Below are 26,814 nucleotides of genomic sequence, written 5' to 3' on the forward strand. Positions count from 1 at the left end.
CTACTATGATAATAATTGTTACCCCTTCTATTCTATTGTTAATGTTCATCATATTATACTTGTTTTTCAAAAAAATAAAAATAAAAATAATATCAATAAATTTGTGTTCTTTCATTTAAATGGCTAATTTTTGTTTTACCCTTTAGTACTCGAAAGTTTCATTTTAAAAACTAATATAGCTATAAATATAAAATCATAATTTTATATTGATGATTAATAACCAGTATTTTTTTTTAACCACTCGGTTAAATCCCAGTGGCCAGGGGTGTTTCAGTAAACTTGCTATGCGGGGCCCCGGCGGAGTTTACTCCAAGGTCTCGAGTTCGAGCCTTGGTAGGTTCTCCTCGACGGTATTTTCCAATAAAGGAGGTGGTATGGTGAGAAAGACTATTTAAGATCCGCTTAGTGCGGGACCCTTTCGTTGTGTGATTAGCACACATCATACGCGTCTGAGGTAATATTCACTTGTAAAAAAAAAGAAAAAAAGTATTTTTTTTTCTTTGTGCTAAAACAATCATAATTTTTCCGTATACAATGAGATGTCAAGTGTTAGAACATCAATTCTCATATATTTTGTCAAAAAGCGAAAACAAAGAAGCTAGTAACCACTTTGACTTCAGCTACTTATTCACCTATTCTGTACAATAAGGTAACTTGCCATTTTTTTTTTCTATTTGTGGAAACTTGATAATTCATCTATTCTAATCTGACTCAGTGACACAGTTAAATGAGGCTGAGTACTTGCTGATAGTTCTTGCACAACAGCACGCATTGAAGGTCTTGACTCGGGTGATTCACGGATACAAGCTAGAGCCACATTAAGTGTAAGCACCACTTGCTCAACAACATTGTCCCTTGGAGGCAAAAGCCTCTGGTCAAGGATATCTTTTAACAATAGAACCGAATCATCTAGAGAAGCTGACAAAGTTGCATTTGATGATTGTAAAGACGACAAAAGCTCCCCAGGATGTTTTCCCATCATAATCTCAAACGTTACGACACCAAAGCTGTAGACGTCACATTTCTCTGTTACCCTCATTGTGAATGCAAGTTCTGAAACGTAAGGCAAGAGCACACGTAGCGTGTTTGAGTAAACAGATATATCAGGGTGTTTGGATATGCGTTTTAGAAAAAAATAATGTAATTTTGAAGTACCTGGTGCCATATAGCCGTAGGATCCTGCAACTCCGGTCCAGTTAATGGAGTCCGGGCTCAACAATTTGGCTGTCCCAAAATCTGACAACTTAGGAACCATATCAGATTCAAGTAAGATATTGTTTATCGAAATGTCTCTATGCACAATGGACGGAATGCAGTCATGGTGTAAGTAGGCTAATGCGTGTGCGAGACCTTGGACGATATTAACCCTCGTACTCCAGTCTAATTCTGATTTTGCCTTTTCACTATAAAGCATTTTCCCCAAACTACCTTTCTCCATATATTCATACACCAAATGCTTCTTCCCTTCCTTGTGACCGAAGTAGCCATGAAGTTTGATAATATTCCGGTGCCGGATTTCTGTTAGCACACGTATTTCGTTCTCAAAACTCTGCTTGTTTGTGGCCGGAACGTCCCCTGAATCTAATACATTCATCCGTTTAACAGCCACGATCTGGTCAGTTGTTAGTTTTGCTTTGTATACACTTCCAAAACCTCCTTTTCCTATACAATAGGTCTCATTGAAGTTTCCGGTGGCTTTCACGATGTCCCCGAAGGTAAATTTACCCTCGCGTTCCCATATTACTAATTCCGAGCCTCCCATTGTGGTTGAACTTATGATTTCTTCATTGATAGGGCTTGGTCTCTTTCTTGTGCATATGCAGAAGATAGCAATAATTGTTCCAATCAAAACAATAGATATTGCAGACACAACGATCGCGATAATCAGCTCATTGTTTCTAGAATTCTTTGGTGCAACATTCCCATTGCAAGAAACTAGTCCTTTTTTGGAACCACATAGATTTGGATTTCCTGTAAAGGATGCTGCTGGTGCTTCTTTGAATATACCAACATCCGGTATAGATCCTGACAGGTTGTTGTACGAGAGATCGATAGATTGTAGACTAATCATTTCTGTTGCTAGTCCTTGAGGGATTTGACCTGAGAGATTGTTGTGTGAGAGGTTGAGGTTCTGGAGTGTGTCAAGTTTTGACAAATCTTGAGGTATTCTACCCGTGAACGAATTGCTGCTTAGATCTAACATAACCTGTAACTGACCCAAGTTTCCGAGTTGAGATGGTACTTCTCCTGATAAATCATTGTTGCTTAAGTTTAAGCTTAATAATCTTGCACAGTTTCCTATCGTTGTTGGTATGCTTCCATTTAGATCATTCGCCGACAGATCAAGAACTTGGAGACTGGTTAAGTTGCCTAAACTTGGAGGGATCTGTCCGCTTAACTGATTATCGGTGAGATTGAGGTAAAACAGATTGTTTAACTTGCCTATTTCACTTGGGATTTCGCCAGTAAGTTGGTTCCTTTCAAGTCGTAGAACACTTAACTGATGCAAGTCTCCAATTTCGGGTGGAATTTTCCCTGAAATTCTGTTCCGCTCTATTTGCAGGTTGGTTAGATTTTGCAACTTACCAAATCGGGGACTGATTTCTCCCGTGAACTGATTGCCACTGAGGTTGATGTATGTGAGATTAGGGTGGTCACCAAAGGTTTGTGATATGTCTCCAGAGAACTGGTTTCCATCCAGCCTTATCCGACCGAGGTTTGTGCAGTTTTTTAAGCAATCTGGTAATAACCCTATGAAGTTGTTTCCGTTAACAGTAAACTGATCAAACTGAAAACCGCTGCACAGTTTGGAAGGTAATTTTCCTGAGAAACTGTTGTTTGAAAAGCTGACATTTGTTAGAGAAGGACTGTTCTTGCCCAAGTCTGCAGGGATACTACCTGTGAAACCGTTGCTAAAGACCGAAAGAAGTACCAAGTTAGAAAGTTTGGAGATAGTATCAGGCAGCTCTCCACTCAACCGGTTTGTGTTGATGTCAAGTTTAGTCAATTCAGTCAATTTTCCAATCTCGGGTGGAATAGTTCCACTAAGATTATTGGAGAATAGCTGCAATGCTTGAAGGTTAACCAAGTTTCCAATTGTAGAAGGTATTGAGCCTGAAATCTGATTGTCAGAAAGATCCAAACTTAGAAGTTTTTCCAAGTTTCCAACTTCCAATGGAATGGAGCCTGTGAAACTATTGTTGTACAGAAACAGAATAGTAAGATTTGATAAAAGACCAATCTCTGGTGGGATCTTTCCAGTGAAAAAATTGTTTTGAACCTGAAAAGACACTAATTCGGTCCAATTCGTGATGAAATCAGAAGATATTTCACCAGAAAAGTTGTTTTCCGAAATACCAAGATCAGAAATCCTAGTAAGGTTTGACAAAGACAATGGCAATACACCGGAAAACGAGTTTCCAGCAAGTGCCAAGAAGGTAAGATGAGTACATAATCCAAGCTCAGAAGGGATAGAAGAATTGAGCTGATTCGAGTGGAGATCAAGGCGTGAAAGATTTCGAAGCTGACCTATAGAAGAAGGGATCTCTCCTATAAATGAATTTTCAAATAATTCAATAATTTCAAGATCTGGCAATAAATTAAGGTCTTGCAAAACTAGTCCTGAAAATTGGTTCGTTCCTAGTCTAAGATCTTTTAACTTTGTCAGATTGTAAAAGCTTCTAGACAGTTGACCTTCAAACAAGTTATCTGTGAGATTAAGGTATTCTAGATTGGCCAAATTTGTGAACAATGATACAGGTAATGAGCCATTGAATTGGTTTACCGACAAATCGAGGAAAGTCAACTTCTTGCAATTGAGAACGAAATCAGGAAAACCATTCGCGAGTTCATTAAGATACAAGTTAAGAAAACTTAACGATGGCATACTCGAAAAGCTAGACCAGTCTGGAGTAGTCAAGTAATTACCTCCAAGATCCAAGTACCATAACTTCTTAAGAGTACTAAGTTGAAATGGAATAGCACCATTAAGACTATTATTATTAAGATTAAGATATCTTAATTGTCTTAATCTTCCAATCTCTGATGGGATTTCATTTTCGAGAAGGTTCGAGCTCAAGTCCAAAAAAATGAGACTAGAAAGGTTGCCAATAGTGGATGGAATCACACCACTAAACTCATTACTGCTTAAATCAATATGTGTAAGATTTGGAAATGTAAAAAACTCAAATTCTGTTAATGTACCAGAAAGTGATGAATCTTGGAGACTAATCTTGGAAACTTGACCACCTTCATTGCATACAATGCCATCCCACTTACAAAGATTTTGTATGTTTTTTGCAGACCATGAATCCAAAAATGTTGATGAAGATGATGATAATGTGTTTTTCCATCTGACAAGAGCTTCTGCTTGTGTTCTTGTTGATGATGTTGCTAAAAATGGAAGTAAAGCAAGAATGGCAATGCAATATAACAAGGTCAATAAGCTTTTGAATGTTCTCATGAATGTTTTTTTTTTTGGCTCTTTTTGTGCTAAGAATATGTATATGAAGTTATGACCAAAACCATATGCAACCAAAGAGAAGAGGAGATGATGTTGGTTGAAGAGTGGGCAGATAAGATGTAGTATAAATTTGTGTGTGGTTGGATATGTGAAATTTAAGAAATATATGTCAGAAAAGAATTAAATGAGACTATATATCAAAGTTGCAAAAATGATGAAAAAAAAGTCAAAAACATTGTTTGGATGATTATATATGTCTTCAAACGTTCAGAGAATCAAAGGTTTTGTAAATGCAACTAAGAAGGGATATGATAAGCTAGCAAGATAATGTCACTTTTGGCATTATATTGGTTGAAATGGTTTTTTAAGTCAAAAATCTACATTGATGTTTGGGACTAATGACACATATGGGTTGTTTATGAATCAAATGTTCACATGGAAATAATTGAGTAAACGAGTGGTTTGAATCAAACACAAGTTTGACTTCTTAGGCTGTCTTTTTCAGGATTTTAAAAGCTCAACTTACAATTATTAAAATAATAATTATGGTCTCAATCAAAATTTTAAAAAAGTTCAACTATAAGAACCTTAAATAAAAATTGATGATCCATTGGTCACAGCACATTGCTGTTATTTAGTTAATAAATAACTTGTTATATTTGTTATGTTTGAGACATTGGAATATTGGATGACCTAATGCGTTTTTGTTATGTCAACTTGATGACTTACATGAGAGTTGAGACATAAGCATTAATTTTTAACGACTTGTTTAAGATTTATTTACATATTTAACTACGTTGCCTTAAGTTATATCTTCGAAAAATGAGATCAGGGACATCACATTGGTAGTTTTATCTTTATCGTTTTATTCAATTCTATTTTATTGTTTTATCATTTTTTTTTTCTTTTATTTTTTATACAAAGTAAGTTTCGATTCAGACGTGTTAAAGACAATTTTAATCAGATATTTCTTGACCCCCGGTCCTCTGCTCATGGAAAATTTGAGTTGAGAACCCAAAAGTTCAAACCCGAAACTTTGGATAAACTCACCTTAAGATCCACATAACTGATTTAAAGATATTCTTAACCATCTGGGTTTAAGTTAGTGGCTTATAGTCACTTTTGTTAGCTACGTGAAGTAGATATATGTTTCATTTTCTATCATACAAAGCATAAAGTGGCTTATGAATACGTGTATATCACTAGATAGTTATGTCACATCTAAGATTAGACGAGCCAAAGATTCAACACGGTAGTGGGAAGCTCTCGATAAAGTTGACTTTGAATGTGAAAATTCAAAAAAGGATATAGTCAATATTTCTTTCATACCCATTTTCATTCAATTTTGTACTTCACTAGTAACACTCAAAGTTACTCAGAAACTATGGGTTTTTTCATTCGTTCTGGTAACATTATTTATTTTAACATTAAAATATTGGGCTAATTACTTGAAAAATCTTTCAACTTGTCACCTAAACCTTTTCTGGGGCTAAAAAAAAAAAAAAAAAAATCTATTTAGATCAAAAAAAACGGCTAAAATAACTATTGTGGGGCTTCGACCGAATTATGCTTATGTGGACAATTATTAGCCGGTTACACCCTTAAATTAAAAATAATATTACACTGGTTATTTCACTTTCTTCTTTCCATCTTTCTTGTTCTTCCCCCTTTCTGTTTTTTTTTTCTTTTTTTTCCAGAAATTAGGAATTCATAAATGGAATTCATTCACACAGATCAATAATGTTTTTACCTCTTAAATAAAAACTAATAAAAAGCATAATTAAAACAAATAATCAAAAAATACATTAAGTGGCTCAACTAATCAAAAAGTATATTCGATGCCAAGTTCGGTTGATACCGAAGAAACGGTGCAGAAGGTATCTCCACCTCCAAGGAAAAGTTACAAAGAAAAAAAAGACAATCCCTGGAAACATATAAAGACTTGTAGCATACACTTATCTTATTCTGATTCCGGCCATTTCCGCCGCTGGACCCTCCCGGAAAACGGAATAACTCTCAAGATGCTACATGGATCGATTTGTTTTCTCCTTTTCTCTTTCATCTTTTTCCTTCATATGGTTTATTTGGCATGATAGATTTGTTGATAAGTAAAAGTTGTTTCAGATGGTAGTTGGTAGATGGTGGTTGTTGGTGGGCAACATAATAAACAACAAGATCTTGGTGGTGTGGTGGTGACCGGAGTCGCGCAACCATTTTCTTCATCATCATCATTGTTTTGCTTGTGTGTGTATATATATATATATAGTTTCTGAATAAAAATATAGACAGAAGATTTGATTGATATGTAAATGTAATGTGAATGTTAGATATGTGAAACTTTGATACTTGGTATATTGATGGTTGTATATGATAATTCAAGGTTATGGGGTGTTGTTCATGATGAGATTTATTTATATAAAGGGTTGTATAAGATGGTTGAAGGCTATGGGGGTGTTGTTGTTCATGTTGATGATGATCCTACAAAATCTCAGATTATTTTTAGATCTGGTTTTGTGTGTATATGATAGATGATGATGATGATGATGATATGACATGTAAAATGATTAAATAATACTGGTATTATATGACATGGAGCGTTAGTGGAGTATGAGGTGTAGTATTTTTTTTTTAAATGAAAATGACATGGAAATAAAATGTAATCAATTACTGAAATAAAAATAAATAAAAATTACTTAAAATTTTTTTTGACCGGCTACTTACTCGAGTCCTCACAATAGTTATTTTAGCCGTTTTTCTTGATTCAAACTGAACTTTTTTTGAGCCTCGGAAAAAATTTAGGTGACAAGTTGAGGGATTTTCCAAGTAATGCCCTAAAATGTCGGCTGTTACTAGTTAATTATCTGCCATTGTTGAAATTTGAACCACGGACCCTTTAATAAACCAAAGCCTCTCACATCTCTTTTTAGACCAATAAATCAAAAACTCATTAACCTCAATAAAGTTACTATGCCCGGAAATAACTTATATTCCTTACATATCACCGTTTATTACCTATCTTATTATATTTGGGGCATAATTTTGAGGGGCACAAAATTTCTAAAATTTTTCTATGTGTATTATATATGTAAAAGTATAACATATTATATTATAAAGAAAAGATATAGATATATGTTATTGTAATAACAAGTTAATGTTAGAATTATAAATATAGAATACTTTAGGTACTAAATGTGTATATACATATAAAGTTATGTCCTTAATAATAACTTATACCAATTTATTTAAATTAATAATTAAACATCTAAATGAAATATAGAAGATAAAGAGTAAATTCTCATAGCAGTTTTTCATCCATAAAGAGTTCATATTGTGTTTTAAAAGACTAAAAGTAACATTAAAAATTTTTAGTTTTACTCTTAGTTATGATCTTTTATTGATTAGTTATTATTATTTTTTTATTTCGTGATCATATTTTAATTATTTTTTTAGAATATCATTTGATATTATTTAGAATTTCATTTGATTAAAATTATTTTATTTATTCATCGTTGACTTTAATATAAATTTTAATTAGATTAATACAATAATTAAATAAGAAATAATATTTTTATTATTATAACGGGCTCAATTATATATATATATAAAATTGCTTATATAATTGGATTCTTAAGAGTTTGGGCATTTTTTTCAAGACTCGGATTGGACACTTAAATTCTCATGACCACCCCTGGTCCTAACTTAGCTTTAATTAATCTTGAAAGTTTTATTGTTAAAGTCAATCTAGTTTAAACTAGATTTTAGACCCGTGTCCAGCACTGGACACGAGACTTACGACATTATTAATATTAGATATTAATACATATAACTTATAAAAGCTTAAAAGTTCAATGTTGAAGATATAAGTAGATACTAAGTGTTTAATTCAAATGTCAAGAATGTTAAGCTAATATAAAGAAATTAATGTACTAAAAGAACAAAAACATATACCCTCCTTCAGCATTTGAAAGACTTTTTTATAGATGAAATTTGTTGTAGTGTTTTTTGGTCTTCTCATCTTTGTCACAATTTAACACTTTAAAGCCCTTCTCGAGTTAACTCAAGATACTGTAATGTACAATTGTTCGTGTGTGAAAACTGGATTTTGTAGATAGAAACCAATTTTATTAATATTATAAAAATAATTATTTTAGTTATTATTTTTTATTAATTAAATAAAATTATGTAAAAAATCAAATAATGACATCAACAGGAGTCAATTTGATAAAATTGAATGATATAATTGTTATTAGTTCAACTTTATTTCAGTATATATTAAAATAAAATAGAATTAAAATAGTACAATTATTATTAAGATATTAATATATTTACATTAAATTTAATGTATTTTTAATTAGTTATATATATATATATATATGTGATTGAATATATTATTGGATATATATTAGTTATTATTTAATTGGATAAATATTAACTATTATTCTATCGGATATATATTAGCTATTATTATTTATTTATTGTATTAAAATTATTGGGTAAAAAGTGTAAATTTGTGATGGAAAACAAAAAAGTGTAAATTAAAGTCAAAATTGAAAACAAAAGTCAACATTAAGAAATCGAGAAATGTGATTGGTCGATAATTTATTAGATCAACTGTATTTTAGTATAATAAAAGATAGGAATAAATATCTTGAAATATAACTAACTATACTCCAACGTCTATAGTAGGAACCAACTACGGATTTTGGATATTGTATGGTGACTAACTTATTAAAATGTCTAAGTTATGTATGAACCGGATGTACACAGTCCACGTCGATGGCATATGATCAAAAACACATTATTTTCATTATAACCAATACAATATAACGTTAAGAAACCAAGATTCATTCTCTTTATCCATCAATTATATCATATTCATGTCTTTTGTCATCTTTCAAGAATATTCAAACAAAAAATCAAATATTATATGTTAAAAAAATTTCATCCAACAATACTTTTTCTAAACTTAATCATGTATACAACCTCAAAATTTCATCCAACAATACTTTTTCTAAACTTAATCATGTATACAACCTCTCTAATCTCGTGGCGCAATCAGATCGAAAATCTTATTAGATTAAAGGATATGATCATAAATCTTCTCTAACTTCTCCATCAAACCACCACAACTTTTAGGGATTTTAATTTTAATAATTATGATAAAAACATTATATTTATGATTGAAAATTTTTTATGAATTAGATGAATAAGAAGAAATGATACAGCTGCTACTACCTTTGCATCTTCTTTGTTTGTTTTTGCTTATTGAATTACAATAATTATGCATGTTTTGTAGTTGTGATTAGCTATGAGTGGGTTTTAATGTTTCTTGCTATTGATGATGTTGAAATTGTTTGTTGATTTTGTCAAATTAATGGTTTGGTTGTTTTCATGATATATTGGCGCGATTTAGATAATAAAACTCAAACTGTAACCTGCTATTTGTTGAGTAGGTAACCTCATTCACGACTTAGACGTTTTAAAAAAGTTATTACCATACAATATTCAAAAATCGTAATTGATTCCTACTATAGACATTGGGTCATACTTAGTTACATTTCAGGGTACTTATCCCTAAACTACATCAAATTTGTTTATCTACAACATTAACAAAAAAAAACCAAAAAAAACATTTCAATATATGAAGTCTTTAGTCTAAAAAAATTGTTTTTCCCTTTTGCTTTTGTTTTCTTTATAAAACGAATATATATGACCTTTAGCAATTTATGATGTACTCTAACTTAATGAACAACATAATTTGATGAAGGTTTGATTAAAATTATGGAAGAAAAGTGCTGATTGAGCACACTTCGTCCCCAAATAAGGCAATATATTTGATTAGGGATCTTTTAGAGAAGACTTAGCATCTACTTTCTGCCCTTAATCCGAACTTGACTTGATACTCGTAAAAAAAAAAAGAGAGGCTAAGTGGGTGGGAACCCTCTATTTCCATATACCATCTACTGATCAGTAATTCTATACATCTACTGATTAATAATTCAGCATGATTACATTAATGACCTGTATGTATGCGAGATGGTGTCTAATATATATTCTACCCATTAACTTCAGCAACTTCCTATGAGAGGTCATCTGATGACATATCCTTCCTGCGGTACGAAGAAGGAACAATAGCACGTTACGACACGAAGACTGTCTGTAACGAAGGGTCGCACAGAAGATGAAAAAGATAAGAATTGTTTCCCTATAAAGTAGGGATTTGTTCTTATCAAGAAGAGCCGGTAATTATGGAAGTTATACTCCTGACCTTTTATCATGAAAACCCTAGAACTTGGCTTTCTCTCCAAGTCGAGCCTTGCTTATAAAAAGGGAAGCGGGGGATCTTCAAGGACAATCTCCTCCACTCCAGAAAACAAGCACATACAATATACTTCCATTCAAAACGATTAGCCGAACTCTAATATCGTTACACACGATCGAATAAGATCAAACCTGAGCTATTAGCACGATCTTAATCAATCATATTCAATTGGCGTAAAGAGACATGAACTCTACCTTCGGGGAATCGCCAACAAACAACCAAAAACACCCATCATCCCTTTTTCTAAACCTAATCTCGGTTTGGTGTACAATCATCACCCATTAATAGTAGCACTCATGAGGCCTCTGCCAATCGTTGACACCTTCCTCCATCTTCCTTACTGCCACATCAACTTTTCTCTCTCCTAAATCACCTCTTCCTCACTCACTACCAACCCTACCTCTTCCTCACTTTTTCCTCAACTTTTATTTAAAAGATATAAAACATGTTGGACCCACTATCTCTTTTTCTCTTCGTCCATCCAATTCGTCCCAAGGATGGTCGCCAACGAAGATCCCGTCGACGAGAGGTGTGCCAACCTCTTCTTCATCGAAGAGGTGGTGGAAGGGGCAACGAAGAGCCCGTTAGCACCTGCTGATGTGTCCAATTATATATACATTTCCCACATTGTTTTAGACCATTTATGCTTAATTTGTTAGTCATTTGTGCATATATCTCGAGGCTTTATGGTATGTGCGAGTGTTTTCAGGTTATTTACAGGTCTAATGGAAGAATACGGTTTTATACAACTTAAGGAGGGTTTAATCAAGTTTGTGAACGAGTTTATACCAAGTTTGTATGAAGGAAGTGAAGATTTTAGCAAAAGTGCAAAAATGCGGCGCATAAATTGCTCAGAAGACTTGGTTTGTGAAATCCGAAGAAATGTGGCGCATGTGAAAAAAGGTGCGGCACATATTTTGCTCAGAGTATGATCAAGGATAAATGTGGTGCATTGATGCGCAAAATCGAGTCTTAAAAATATAAAACTAGTTTCACCTAAAAACTGACTACTACGCACTCACGGGCAGTGGACCCGATCGTTTGTAATATAGTTAAGAGGTAAGACCGTGTTCGTTCGCGGGGATTGGTTTGAATCAATTGTTTAGTAAAGTAGTTTGGAAAACCAGGAGTTACTCAAATCTCCTTTTTAACAGAAAATAAAATTTGTTTTGAACAAGAACATAAAATTAAGAGAACTTCAGACAATATAATTAAAAGCCATCCACCTTGACTTCCTTCGACTTCAAATGTGATTGCATTTAATTAAGACCAAATTCACAAGAACTGACAAGATAATCGTGACTAGTTAAATACTCATGTGGTACCACCGAACACATCACCAAATCACCTAGATTACTAGATAAATTACCCAAACCGGTACCACCAGTTCCAAGACAACTTTTTGCAATAACTAGTTTGACTGACTATCAAATTATCAATTGAACCTATGTAAAATAACGTGGTACCACCAACCGTTACAAATTACGTTGACAAAATTAATTCTTTCATTAAAATAAAATTCACTATCATACCATGAACTAGTGACAATTGCTTATAGACAAACAATTCTTTTCAAATCATATATCAATTCAACTAGTACCACTAACGAAGAATTAATACATAACCAATATTATAATAATTATTTAAAAGAATTAAATCACCAAGATCTCGGAACAATGGTAAATAAAAATCAATCCTTTGAATTAAAATATTGCAATCACATTATCCGTCTCATTTCATCAAGGTGGATGATTAAACGTTTAGCCACTCATGATCAATCCAAAATAATAATTAAAATAGAAGAGAAACATGATGTACCAATCGTTTGATGAAAAATAAATTGCATGACAGTAAGTAGATACGATCTAGATGGGTGCCCGTGAATCTTCAATGAATCCGCCTAAGAAATTATCTTGATTGGAGAGTGAAGAAACCTTGTAGAACAGCTCCTAGAAATACTTTTGATCCTTATTTTCGACCTAGGGTTTTGTTTATATACCCTCTCCAAATCTGATGCAAAACTGACCTAGGGGTCATTTTCCCGTGCACCCACTGCGGCGCAGTGAGGTGTTGTTAACTTTGACTTCGGCTGACTGCGGCGCAGTGGCTTGCGTGACCACCACTGCGGCGCAGTATGAATCTACGACTTGATTCCTTCTTTCCTTGACTGCGGCGCAGTCCTTCTCTTGAAATCCCCACTGCGGCGCAGTGGGCTAGTGCATCCCCACTGCGGCGCAGTCAACACTTGTACAAGCAAACTTCTTTCGATCTCGTATACTTGCCACGCTCTGCCATTTCTTCCACTCGAATCAACCTCCGACATCATAGATCACCTCTGGGCCAACAAGTCTTCCGAAAATGCAACAAATGAACGCGTAACCTGTTTAGAGCCTGTAAACACTAACAAACACCATAAACGCGCCAAATGCATACAAAAATGACTTAAAACATATAGTAAAATGGCCAATAACGATGTGGGTAATGGGTATAAATTAGTCACATCATGCATGTAAAAATAAATGCGGCGCATAACGGGGATTTGATTTTACTTTTCAAAGAAAGATGCGGCGCATGTTTAGGTCGGTCAGACATTGACTTTTGGAAACTCTAGAAATACAAGACCAAACCCCTATGAAATGGGATACTCTCATTACCAGTTGAAATTAGGGTTTTTTGGAGGCATGTTTAGCAGCTTTTACATCTTTGAAGATCATAGGGTTGCTTGTGAGTTCCAAGGCATTCAAACATCGATTTTCTTAGCTTTCAATTGTTTTCCACACATCGGTACAATATGTTTTCACATTCTTTTACTCTTTGTGTTGTTTTTAGGATTATGAGTAGCTAAATTCTTCATCATCTACTAAGATGGAGTGATACAAAAACGATGGTTGCATACTTTTTAATCCAAGTTGATTTTCATTAACGTTATGTCGTGATCTTAATGAATTATTTTCTTGTTTAATATTACTATGCTTGTTGGTGATATTAATATGTTTTGTCGATTTTTTCGGAAGTACATAAGTATGATTTCAATTATTTGTCTATGAGTAATTGGTGCTAGGTTATGGAGTGATAGTAAACGACATAGTAATCACAGGAAACGACTTGTTAATTGGGGTTAATAGTTGATGGTGTCACATTAATTTCAAAGAGGCATAATTGTTAATACTTAACCAAAACAAATTAATTAATTAGGGTAAATCTTATTAAACGTTGGTGGTGCCGGTTTTCTAGGATTGATCTAGTTAGTTAATGGAATTGAATAGAGTTATAAGCTTGTTGGCCACCAAGTGAGTTTCTTTGTTCGAGTCTAGGTTACTTTGTCAACATATTTGGATTGGGTCTTGATTTAAATGCAACCGGAGTTAATGTATCATGGAGTCGAAGTAGATGATCTTTTAATCTTTATTGATATAAGACAATTTTCTCTTCAATTGAATTCTACGGAATTGCTAACTCTTTTTAATGAACTAACTTTTCAAAACAAAATCCAATATGACTGGAGTCTTTAAAATCCAACCCTCTTTCTAAACTACTTAAAACTCGGTCGCTCTTATTAGTCTCTGTGTGATGATCATGGACTTACTTTGAATTATATTGAATATGGACGGGTCCATTGCCTGATTGTGTGTAATAATCGGTACGAAGTATTTCTAGATTTTAATTTAACTAGATTTTTACACATCAAGTTTTTAATTCCCCCACACTTAGGCCTTGCTTGTCCTCAAGCAAACTCAGATTTCAAAACAATCATTCCCTTGGTTCTCGATTGCAAAACATGACAATAATCAAAAAGAAACTAAACCATGAAAGTTAGAAAATAAATGAGAATGGTTAAGCAGTTTTAATCTTAAATGAAAATTGAAATGTTTGACAATATTTGAATGATCCACAAGCCTAGAAAACACGACTAAGCACTTTAATCAAATGAAAGAAGAACATCTCAACTAACTTACTCCAACTAACAAACTATTGGGTTGAAATATTGTATCAATCACTCGAAGCCTAGTCGTGATGCATACTATTTTACCATAGGCTTGTACCAGAATCGTTCTTTCATCGTCATGGCGCAAGAACCATATAACGTCTATAAAAAGAGGTATTTTAACGGCTGTAATATACAATTCTGAAGGCTTACTAGGGTCATTAACAATTGTGTATGGAAATTTTGGGATGTAATTGGTGTTAAAAGGAAATAACACTACAATTAACAAAGTTTTACATTATAGTCTAATTCAACACAACCCGTGTCACTAGTTACCATCTATCCATAGCACAAAAGACGTTATCCCGAGACTACTCCCCTAATAGACCGATAAAAACCGACACCATTGTGTTGTATTACCTTCAAAATGACTTCTATCCTCCTTATCTTACCAATATTGCTTAAACGAATCATTCCAACTTCAAATTAAGAATATAAACAATCAAAGAACATTTTGTTGGTTTAATTAACTTACCAACTTAACTTGATTTGACAAAAACGAGGGAAATACCAACTGACAGTCCAAGTTCGGTTTTTCAATCTTTTTATTCTTTTTTTTTAATGAACTACTCTTACCCTGCCTAATTGGTACCCCCTTTTTATAACTTTGAAACATGTTGACAAATCATAAGTCTTACTAATTAGAATAATCTAGACTTTATCCATAATCATGACGAAATCAATCTACCCGCAATTAACGAAAATATACCAACCCGACACAACCAAGACAACCCCAAATCATCCAACTAGTTTAGGCAACTAATGACCAACCAAGGATTTCGAATATCGGTATGGCGAGGAAAGGTTACATATTTGAGTGGATTTAACACAAACGAAAAGGCTGGGCTAAACAAGTTTTCTAAGTGTTTCTTGCAATGAAAATAAATGCAAACAAGGGTTAAACAAATGATATTCACTAACCAATGTGATTAGCTACTAAACACATGCATACAAACATGGTTAAACAATGATAAACATAACAAGGGTGAAATAACAAAGAACAAGGGTTTAATCCTACATTTACCTCTTCATCATCTAGAAACCACGGAACGATCAACTAGGACAAGTTCTAGATTCAACGCAATCACCGGCACACTCATATTAAAGAAATAATCCGGAAATGGAATGAATTAACCTCAAACTTGCACATCATAGTTCAAAGTTCTAATATAACCCTTACTCTTGAATAAATCCAAAAGTCTATGAGAAGGACAAATTTACAAGGCTTACCAAACCAAAACCGTAACACCTAGCCAATCTATAAATGAATCAAGAATTTCACATATTTGGTGTTTTGGAATATAAGTGTGCTAGTTATGTTATCAATCCAGAAGGAATTTTTGCCTAATTAATCATTCAAAACAAATTTCACAATTTAAAAAGTGTTAACCAAAGGAATTATAGTTCAATTACTAATATGATTATATCTATATGAAAAAGGTAATTAAACTACAAGGACAAGCAAGTAAAAGTTTCAAATTTACCCAAAATCACTCGGCTTTTTCCTATTGACCTCTCCCCCCACACTTGAGTTGTACAATGTCCCCAATGTACAAGGAACCAATGAAAACTATGGGAAATAGGAAAAAGAAAATAAAAAGAGTAAGAAAGTGAAACTTCTTGGGTTTAATGTGTGCTCAAAACGGTTGATTCCAAAGATACGCTATAAACTTTATCTCGACCGCATTTAACTCATACCTTGAAGCTCTAGCACACACTCAACAAACATACCAAAATAAAAAGAAGAACAATAATAACTATAAACTAAAAAGAAAAGTCCTAAACAAATAAACTAAACTAACAACAAAAAATTTTTTGTATTTTTGAATTTTCAATTTTTTTTTTTTTTGGGGGGGGGGGGGGGGGGGGCTGGTTTAACTTTTCAATTTTTTTGGATTTTTAAATATAAGAAATTCGAAATGCAAAAATAAAACTAAATATAAAAAGAAAGAAAAAAAAAACATAAAGACAAGGGTTGCCTCCTGAGAAGCGCTTAATTTACCCAAAGTTGACCATGGTGGGGTCTTAAATGCCCTCACACTTAAAGTGTCAGGCGGTTTAACGAAAAAGGTGAATAGAATGTGAATCTTATCTTAATCATTACCTAAACCATTTTTTTCACCTGGTCACAATTTGCTTTTAAGATGTTAAAATCATTTGTTTCCTTTTTAAAACTCATCTTAAAAATCCAACCTTTCATTCTAACATAAAAAATTTCAAGACTTTTATTATGGCACGAAACTTTCAAGTAATTCATGTCAAGGCTTATAACCGTCCATTCAAAAGGGTCGGGAGCTAAGGGGTCCGGGGCTAGTTTAAAGAATAAGAAATAATGCATGAAGTTACTACTAGCCCTTAAACTAACTACGTTAATGCATTGAAAACTATTTAGGGCATAAAAAGTTTGAAAGCTCCTTGAATAACCCGAGTTGAGATGCAAATCATCTTGACCCGTGTCATGATCTTCCTTATCTGGCTCTTTCTTTCGTGCCATGATCTTCATTATAGATGTAAGTGGCTTTGGCGCTCCTACAAACAAATGAAAAGAAAGCACTTTAGTATATAATAAATCAATCAAACTAGAATGCTTACCTAAATAAGTGAGACTGGAATTCGCTTTGGCTTTCTTTGGTGGTATCATAGACTCCCCCATACTTAAAGTGTCGGGTGGTCTAAACTTGAAAAGTGAGAAACCCTCGAGCAAGACATTGGCATCTCCCGTATCTCCATTATTAGTTTCAATGACAGGTACCAAATTTCTTATGGTGGATACATGCTTGCTTCCCATGGTCGGGGTAGACACTAACTCTTCATCCCATATGATTTCAAACTCTTTTTCCCTTCAACTTCATCCCAAACGACTTCACTTTTGTCTCCCAATTCCATATCAAAACGGTCACTTCCATGCTCATTGCTTGACTCGTGCGGTTCCTTCGTTTCCCTCAAAACAGAGTTAGTAGTACTTGGAACACAGATAGAAACGGAAATCACCTCACTAGAAAGTGAAGTAAAATCTTCCTCATAAACAATGTCATTTAAATCTTCGATGCTCATGGAAGATATCTCATGTATCTCAAAATCATGCTCCTCATCCACGTCATCCTCATGCTCATCTTTAATGGATAACAACTCGTGTGATTTAGATGGCGGCATTTGATGATCTTCATTCCCTTGCTTCATCATCTCCCGGTTGAGCATATTCTTCCATATAATCAAACATTTCATCCGGATTCATAGAGAAGAATTCGTCACCAAGTATTTCCCTTGTTTCGTCATCCAAACCACGACAATATATCGAAACAAATTGACGGATTAAAGGCCCATACATGCCATACTTATTAACTAATCTTTTTATCCTTAACCAAGTTTCCTCGTAAGTTTCATCAGCACACTGCTTAAAGTTCCGAAGCTCGTTAGGATATTCTTCCTCGGATTCATAAGCTTGATATGCCATTGGTGTCACTAAACCTGCAAAACGGACACTAGCAAAACCCATGAAAAGCAACGATGGAAGAAAACTTAAACTAAATAAAAAAAATACAAATAAAATTAATCTAAGAAAGCAATTAACTCTCTTGTACGTGAATACAAGAAATGATCAACTACAAAATCTCAAACTTTAACTCTTAAATTAGTCCCCGGTAGCGGCGCCAAAAACTTGATATGTAAAAATCTAGTTAAATTAAAATCTAGAAATACTTTGTACTGATTACTACACACAATCGGGCAGTGGACCCGTCCGTATGCAATATAATTCAAAGTAAGTCCATGATCGTTCCACAGAGACTAATAAGAGCGAGCGAGTTTTAAGTAGTTATGAAAAAGGGTAGGATTTTAAAGACTCCCGTCATATTGGATTTTGTTTTGAAAAGTTAGTTAATTAAAAAGAGTTAGCAATTCCGTATAATTCAATTGAAGAGAAAATTGTCTTATATCAATAAAGATTAAAAGATCATCTACTTCGACTTCGTGATACATTAACTCCGGTTGTATTTAAATCAAGACCCAATCCAAATATGTTGACAAAGTAACCTAGACTCGAACAAAGAAACTCACTTGGTGGCCAACAAGCTTATAACTCTATTCAATTCCATTAACTAACTAGATCAATCCTAGAAAACCGGCACCACCAACGAATTAATTAGGGTAAATCTTATTAAACGGGAAGCATATTAATTAGGGGCAGACGAGAAGCATATTTTTGATACCGTTCATGAACAATACAAGCGGGAGTATGGGCCGAGTAGGTTTGCGTTTGAGAAGTGTTGGGAAATCCTAAGAGGTTTTCCAACGTTTTGGAATGACGGTGTGGGTGGATTTGGGTGACGATGGTGAGTCGGGGACACAACCCGGCTGTTGACGACTTGTTTGGAGATGACCCCATTAAGAGACCATTGGGGCGTAATGTTAGCAGAAAGTTGTCCCAAAGTTCTGATGCAGGTTCTAGTAGATCATCCACCGGGTTAGAGGCGCTACTGAAGCTCAACAAGATGCTCAAGTTACAGAGGGAATCGCTAAAGAAAATAGAGGAAGATCGGATGAAGTTTGAAGAGGATCGGAAGGCAATGAAAGCTTCTCGTCGCAGGAAGGAAGTTATGAAGGCGTTTAACTTTCTTCAGAACCCGGCGCCCACAGATATGCCTAGGAAGCAGTTGAAAGCGCTTCTTAATTATCGTAAGTCTTTGATGGATAAGTATGGGGATGAGTTTCTAGAGATGGGTGGCAGTGACGACGAGAACGAGAGCGACGAGTAGTTCTTTATTATGTTATTGTGTTGTTGTTGTTTTGTTTTAAAATAAATTGTCGTTATGAACAATCGTTATGTTTCTTAATTTTGTTGTAACTTTTTTTAATTAAATGTGGTATGGTTTAATAATAAAATGTGTTTTTTTAATTAATTAAGTGTGTTTTAATGTTAAATATATATAAAGTTATAAAAAAATGTTAAAAGAATTGATAATGTAGTGAAGAAGTTGTCCTTATAGATAGTGAGTGTCCTGGGGAGAGACCTGAGAAATGTGATGCTGACGTGGCAAACAAGAAGTCCTGAGTACTCCATGTCTATAAGCACAGGCCTAAAAAAAGATACAGTCAATATTTTTTATTGTCAATAAGTTGACTTTGACCTATTGTTTTACTTTCAGTTGACAGCGTGGAGGTGCACATATGAATCTCTTTGCTTGCATTATCGATGTAACAAACACACTGACCCATTTGTATAGGCGATGTTGTTTATTCTGTTCACATGCATCGGTATAAGTATATTAATCCCGCCCCAACGCACAGGTGACATTCTAGTTAAACACAAGTAACAATTTAAAGTAGGGAAATGATGGATATCAACCTAATAATCCTAATAATCCTCTTAATTATAGGAATAAGCCACATGGAAAAATCAAAAGGTGATGAGGAAAGATAATTAGTGGGTTACACATGTCAAAGTTATACATTATTAAAAGGATTATTAGGCTAATTTGTTAGGAGAATTAATTATTTTCCAAGTAAACACCAATAAACAAGCTTAATCCAATCATTCTGAAGTTACAAATGCAGTACTTTGCCACTACATTGGTTTCCAAAGATTCAAACTTTTCTAACAAAATAAATACACAAACTTCACATGAATATTAAAATTTCATTTTTTAAAATCTCAAATTTGCCTTTTTAAAGTTTCAAACAGACTGAGTGACTGACTATTCAAGCCAATTACCTCAAAAGATCCAAACGGTTTTTTTTTTTTTTTTTGTCAAAAGATAAGATTTCAATCCCAAAAATCTACATTTTTTTAACAAAGAACCTCATTGTTGTTGTGCTAGCACGCAACCCTCTTGTTATTTCTTTGGCATTTCTCTGAAGAAGATATCATCCAACTCGAGAGGCTGGTGTCAACGACTGTTTCTTGATTTTGATTCCCGGGTTCAGCTGCATTCTCCTTTTGCCCGATAGCATTCGATGGTTTTCGTGTTGACCCTTTTGATTTTAAAGCTTTCCACTGATCAAGATTCTCGATGGGGTTAAACACAGATAAAACATAACCATTGTTATCGCGTGCATTCCTGTTTGATTCCATTGATGGAACCAAAACCTCCTCATCATCATCCAAATCACAATCAGAATAATAATCTTCTTCATCAAAATCGTAGTCTTCTTGATCAAAATCTTCAAACTCATCATCACTTTCGACGCAATTTCCATACCTATAATTCGACGTGCTCAAAGCAACTGAATCTTCATCTTTGGACTTTGGAAAAGTTTCTCCTTTTTCATTTCTTTCCAACAAAGATTCTGTACTATCATACACTTGAACATGTTCATAGGTTATGACATTTGTATCAAATGTCACCTTCTTACGCCTCTTCAAGCTCAATGGTGGTGCCTCAGTCTTTTCCCTAAATCCCAATTAAATTTATATAGACAGTTGTAAGAAATCAAATCACAATATCAAAACACATAAACATAAACATAACACAAAAACATAAGGATACAAAAGCTACCTTGATTCTCGAATCGGGTTAGAAGGTGTTTCCTTGATGCTGAGTTCCAAAGATTCATCAGCTCTCAAAATATCCTGAATTCGAGGTTTCTGCAACATAAAGTGCCAATCTTTTCAGCTTATATTTCTTACTTTTGTAAGACACTTCATGTAGTAAAATTAGACATACAAAAACTATCTAGTCTATCTATCTATATAATAAAGCAGTTCAAAATTGTATCATCTATTAGTTTACTAGAATTGATTTAGGCTGACACTAATTGAGTTTTTATTGTAACATGGGTCGAATCGGTTATATTTGAAAGTCAAAAGTTTGACTTGATGATACAATTTGCCAAACAAACAGTGGGTTTCTATATATATATATATATATATAAATAGAGTTAGGAAAGAAACTTACTTGATCTCTACGAATGGCCCTGTACCTCTGTTTTCTACATTTTTTATCCTTTGAAGAAACGAAACACCCGAAAAAACAGCCCATTTTACAGATCTGTTTCTGGGTCACCCAGTTGTTGATTTGGATATATTTTGTCTGTGTGTTGAAATGGGTATTTGAAGTATTGAAACTTTGAAATGTGTACAACTAAAAGAGAAAAGATAAAACGGTCAAGTGTATGGGTATTTTGTGGGGGCAAAGAAGAAAGTGGGTTAGGGTTTATGTTTGTTTTGAATGAAATAGAGTAAAAAGTGACCGTTGGGTTGGGGGAGGATTAATGGGTCACGGTGATTTGGGCGTGGGGTGGTTGTGGGGTCTGTTTGTTGGCTGGACCACTGTTCTTTTTTTGAGGGACTAAATTGGTATTTTATTCCAACTGCATTTAAGAGAGTATGTTTGCATCTTTGTTTGTGTGACTGTACGCGCCTTACCAGTTATGGGTGGGTCAACATTTAAGAGAGCAGCCAGATGTCACTAAACTTATGACCTGGGTCTTTGGATATGGTCAACCGGATTCAAAATGAGAACGGATTTTTTGAGGTTAAAAATAACTTTACAATTAAAGTTGGGAGATTTTAACCGTTAAATCTAAATATCAAAAAGTTTTCAACCTTGCAAATAAAATTGTTTCCAACTTTATAAAATCCTAATTCATTGAGTAAACGGAGAGATATATTTGTTTAGACTAAAAAAAACCAAACTTTTGGATCTGATATATGCGGTCTAGTTGGTGTGGTTATTTTTTAGTAATTTTTTCTAATCATCTTGAGATTTATCCAATCTAAACTCGGGCCTTTTTCAAGAACTTTAGAACGTTTTGTCATTAGGTTAGTTTGATATATGGATTGCAAAATGGATTCACATTACAACTAGGGGTGATCATGTGCTCAACCCGGTCCGACCCAATCTCAACCCGGCCCGGCCCATGACCCGAAAAATACAAAATATGTGGACCGAGGACCGGCCCATGTTTCATTGGGTCGGTCCGGTCCGGGTTAGCAGGCGGGCTCGGGTTTTTGCGGGCCAACCCGTAACCCGGAGAACAACAATATATTTCATGGTTTTTGTGTTCTTATGGTTTTCTTAATAATGGTTTAACTACAATACAATATTTCATTATGGTTTTTGTTTTGGTTGTGCTTTAACTATCAACAACAATGTTATGAAATTATGTGAGAATTCCTAATTACATTATTAACATGATTTTGCATAAAAAAAAGTGTGTTGGATGAAATTCAAAACCAAATCAAATACTGAAATACATATATAAATATATAAAAATACTAGTAAAAATCATTATTATAATATATAATATATATTTTTGTGAGTTTACATGAGACCTATAACAATGTAATGTCAATGTTGTTCGGGTTGTCGGGTTCTCGGGTTTTTTCCCCGGGTTAGCCCAGCCCAACCCACAACCCGAGATTTCATAAAATATAGGCCCGTAGACCGGACCATATACTTAACGGGTTGGGTTGGGCTCGGTTTTTTTCGGTCCGGTTAAACGGGTTTGACGGGTTGGCCCGTATTTTGATCACCCCTAATTACAACAATCATTTAAGGCATCTACCGGAATGTACCTATACTATATTATAAAGCAAATCTACATCGTTTACATTTTAAGTTTCAATATTTACTTTCCTAAAATGTCCATATATTAATTTTATATTTACATAACACTCTTTCTCTCTTCAAATCTCAACCAATCATTTTTTTTCTCTCTCCTCCATAAATCATTTCTTCCTCCAATTCATTCAAAATCTTTTATCTCCAAATTCGTACATCGATAAATTATAAAAATTATATGGGTGTTTTTAAAATTTCAAACTCTTTCATTAAAGATGTCATTCGATATACTTTCGATGAATTTTTAAATCCGAGGGCGAAACCCGTACAGCTAAGTCATTTGGCTATCACACTCTAGGACCTATCAACCCCACCTTCTCACCGCAGTAACGCACGGGTACTTGCTCTCGTAACATTTAATGCAGACTATAACTATGTAAACATAATAGCTGAGGTGTATGCAAGGCTCGTGTGTCGTGTAACTAAAGTTCAAATACAAATTTTTGAGCATCTGAGTGTCGTAAACAAGACTACACATTGGTCTCAAAAGCCGTGTTTTTAACCTAATTAATTTACTTAAACAAAGTCATTTGAATAAAAGAAAACATGATTTTTGATTGTACAAAGAATATAGAATTTGATTTTTCTAAGTTATGTGTCCTCTCAAAGCAAAAGTGCTTAGTAACTTTAATTTAATTGGATAAGTTATTTAGGAGAAGTTTAATTTGAAGTTTAGAGTTAATTGGAAGCCAAGTTAATTGCCATTTTTAATTTATTATATATACTCGTATATGTTATACGAGTAATTTGAATTTGAATTTAACCTTAGTATTATCAAAAAGAGTGCTGGCAACTAATTTAATATAATTATTCTGAATAATTCATTTTAAAGGTCAAGCAGCATCTTGATGGTTTACAAAATTAGAAATCTAAAGGATCTTAAGATTATCATTTTTGCAGTTAGAAATAAACTGTAGATTATCTAAACAAAAAGTTGACTTCAGTTTAAAACTATAGTAGATTCCAATTATATGGGAGCAACGAAAACGCTAAAAACTTGCATAATATGGTCTCATTAGCTCTTAGAAAATGACAATTATGTGCATAGTTAAATCTAAATATTGGACCATAATGAAGCTTTATAAAACGTCGAATTACTTATAATATATCACCTATATCTTAAGTATCTTGGCCTTGTGTGCATTTGTGACTATATCCCATGGAAACGAAAGGAGAAGAGATTGGAGTACGAGAAGATTATACACAAGACGGGACTACAGATCTTAAGGGAAGACCTGTATTGAGAACGACAACCGGGAGATGGAAAGCTTGTTATTTTATGCTAGGCAAGTCCTTTTTTGATATTAGTACGTCTATCAAGTACTTAACTATGAAAAAACATTGTCTAGAAAAGTCATTTTTTATTATATGATTGTAGGCTATGAAGTATGTGAAAGGATGGCATACTATGGAATAGCAACAAACCTCGTGTTATACTTAACACGGGAATTAAAGGAGGGCACTGTGAAATCGTCAAATAGTGTCACGAACTGGGTTGGGACCGTGTGGATAACGCCTATATTAGGTGCTTACATCGCGGATACTTATCTTGGGCGATATTGGACCTTCATGTTTGCTTCGGCTATTTACCTTGTGGTAAGACAGCTTCATTCTCTGTCACATTTGTGGTAAATTGACAACTTGGGTAATGGCAGGTCAAGTATGTATAGTCTAACTAGTAAATGTTAAAAGGGTTGGGCCGAGCCACAAACACTTCATAGTTCACATTTTTGGAATTTTATAAATAATGTTTATAGATTTTAATGAAATGACTTGATTTATGTGTTTTGGAAACAGGGAATGTGCTTATTGACCCTCGTAGTTACGTTGCCATCCTTAAAACCACCATCTTGTGGTAAAGACATAAGTTACGCAGACTGCGATAAACAAGCATCATCTTTCCAGATTGGTATCTTCTATTGTGCTTTGTACATTATCGCTATCGGAACTGGTGGAACCAAGCCCAACATCTCAACAATGGGTGCTGACCAGTTTGACGATTTTGACCCAAAAGAACGAGCCCAGAAACTCACTTTCTTTAACTGGTGGATGTTTAGTATCTATTTTGGTACCTTTTTCTCCAACACTTTTTTGGTTTACATACAAGACAATGTTGGATGGGGACTTGGCTATGGGATTCCAACTGCAGGATTGGTGGCATCAATGGTAGTTTTTATACTCGGGAAACCAATGTACCGCCATAAACCACCATCAGGAAGCCCGTTTACCAGGATGGCAAAAGTACTAGTTGCTACAACACGAAAGTGGAACCGGGTTGTACCTGATGACCCGAAAGAGCTTTATGAATTGAGCATAGATGAGTATTCTGGCCCAGGAAAGTACATGATTGGCCATACCACTTCATTAAGGTTAACCTTTTATTATAATGTTTGTACTTAAATCATTCTACATGTGTTGGTGCAGATTACTAATCTATGATATCAACAAAAATGCAGATTTCTTGACCGGGCTGCTGTGAGGACTGACGAACCCGTTTCAGAATGGAATGTGAGTCCAGTAACCCAAGTCGAACAAACAAAACAAATGGTAAAAATGCTTCCGATCTTGTTAGCAACATTCATACCTAGTACATTGATTGCACAGACACACACACTCTTCATCAAGCAAGGTGTGACATTAGTTCGCTCAGTTGGGCCACATTTCGACATCCCACCAGCATGTCTTTCAGTATTTGTAACAATCTTCCTCCTAATAAGCATTGTACTCTATGATCGCTTATTTGTTCCCACAATAAGAAAATACACCAACAACCCAAGAGGCATCACGTTACTACAACGAATGGCAATCGGGCTAGTTCTCCATGTCGTTATCATGGTCATTGCTAGCATTGTAGAAAGAAAACGCCTTAACGTTGCTAGAGATCATGGGATCTTCGAAAAGGACCAAACAGTCCCTCTTAGTATTTTCATCCTTCTCCCTCAGTTTGCATTGATGGGGGTCGCCGATAGCTTCTTAGAAGTGGCAAAGCTTGAGTTTTTCTATGATCAAGCACCCGAAGGAATGAAGAGTCTAGGGACGGCTTACTGGACGACTGGTATAGGAATCGGGTATTTCCTTAGCAGTTTCATTTTATCGACTGTGGCTGACGTTACAAAGAAGAATGGGCACAAAGGTTGGATTCTAGACAACTTAAACGAGTCTCGGTTAGACTACTACTATGCATTTTATGCGATCTTGAGCTTTTTGAACTTGTTGTTCTTCCTTGTGGCCGCGAAATACTTCGTCTACAACACTGAAGTGAATGAGTCGGAAAACGAGTTGCAAGAAGATATTGTGAAGTATACCGAACAAGGATACATTGCTAGCTGATTTGATTGACATCAAATGAAAAACCAATTGTTGATTGTAATTTTTCATGTACAAGAGTTTTTTTTTCCAGTAATGGCAGATTGTTTTGATACAAGTTATTTTTACAAAAGTAAGTAAAACCAGCTGCCAGCTAAGTTAAATGAATAGTTAACAA

At 34.4% G+C, this 26,814-nt stretch overlaps 3 protein-coding genes across 3 annotated transcripts; 1 reads left to right on the plus strand and 2 right to left on the minus strand.

The window, feature by feature from the left end:
• Window positions 1-469: 469 nt before the first annotated feature.
• On the minus strand, window positions 470-4,640 carry LOC122582967 (MDIS1-interacting receptor like kinase 2-like). The gene is made up of 2 exons (XM_043755403.1): window positions 1,156-4,640; window positions 470-1,053 (listed from the first exon to the last, which is right to left on the minus strand). Exons 1-2 carry the CDS (start codon window positions 4,460-4,462, stop codon window positions 671-673), a joined length of 3,690 nt encoding a protein of 1,229 aa, XP_043611338.1. The 5' UTR covers window positions 4,463-4,640; the 3' UTR covers window positions 470-670.
• A 15,754-nt stretch (window positions 4,641-20,394) lies between these two features.
• LOC122582760 lies at window positions 20,395-21,888 on the minus strand. The gene is made up of 3 exons (XM_043755191.1): window positions 21,663-21,888; window positions 21,264-21,352; window positions 20,395-21,158 (listed from the first exon to the last, which is right to left on the minus strand). The coding sequence occupies exons 1-3, from the start codon at window positions 21,744-21,746 to the stop codon at window positions 20,582-20,584; spliced, it is 750 nt and encodes a 249-aa protein (XP_043611126.1). The 5' UTR covers window positions 21,747-21,888; the 3' UTR covers window positions 20,395-20,581.
• Window positions 21,889-24,594: 2,706 nt separating this feature from the next.
• On the plus strand, window positions 24,595-26,678 carry LOC122583993 (protein NRT1/ PTR FAMILY 5.2-like). The gene is made up of 4 exons (XM_043756363.1): window positions 24,595-24,616; window positions 24,709-24,926; window positions 25,128-25,699; window positions 25,787-26,678. Exons 1-4 carry the CDS (start codon window positions 24,610-24,612, stop codon window positions 26,658-26,660), a joined length of 1,671 nt encoding a protein of 556 aa, XP_043612298.1. The 5' UTR covers window positions 24,595-24,609; the 3' UTR covers window positions 26,661-26,678.
• Window positions 26,679-26,814: the final 136 nt, after the last annotated feature.

Source organism: Erigeron canadensis, chromosome 9, assembly GCF_010389155.1.
Source record: "Erigeron canadensis isolate Cc75 chromosome 9, C_canadensis_v1, whole genome shotgun sequence".
NCBI lineage: Eukaryota > Viridiplantae > Streptophyta > Magnoliopsida > Asterales > Asteraceae > Erigeron > Erigeron canadensis.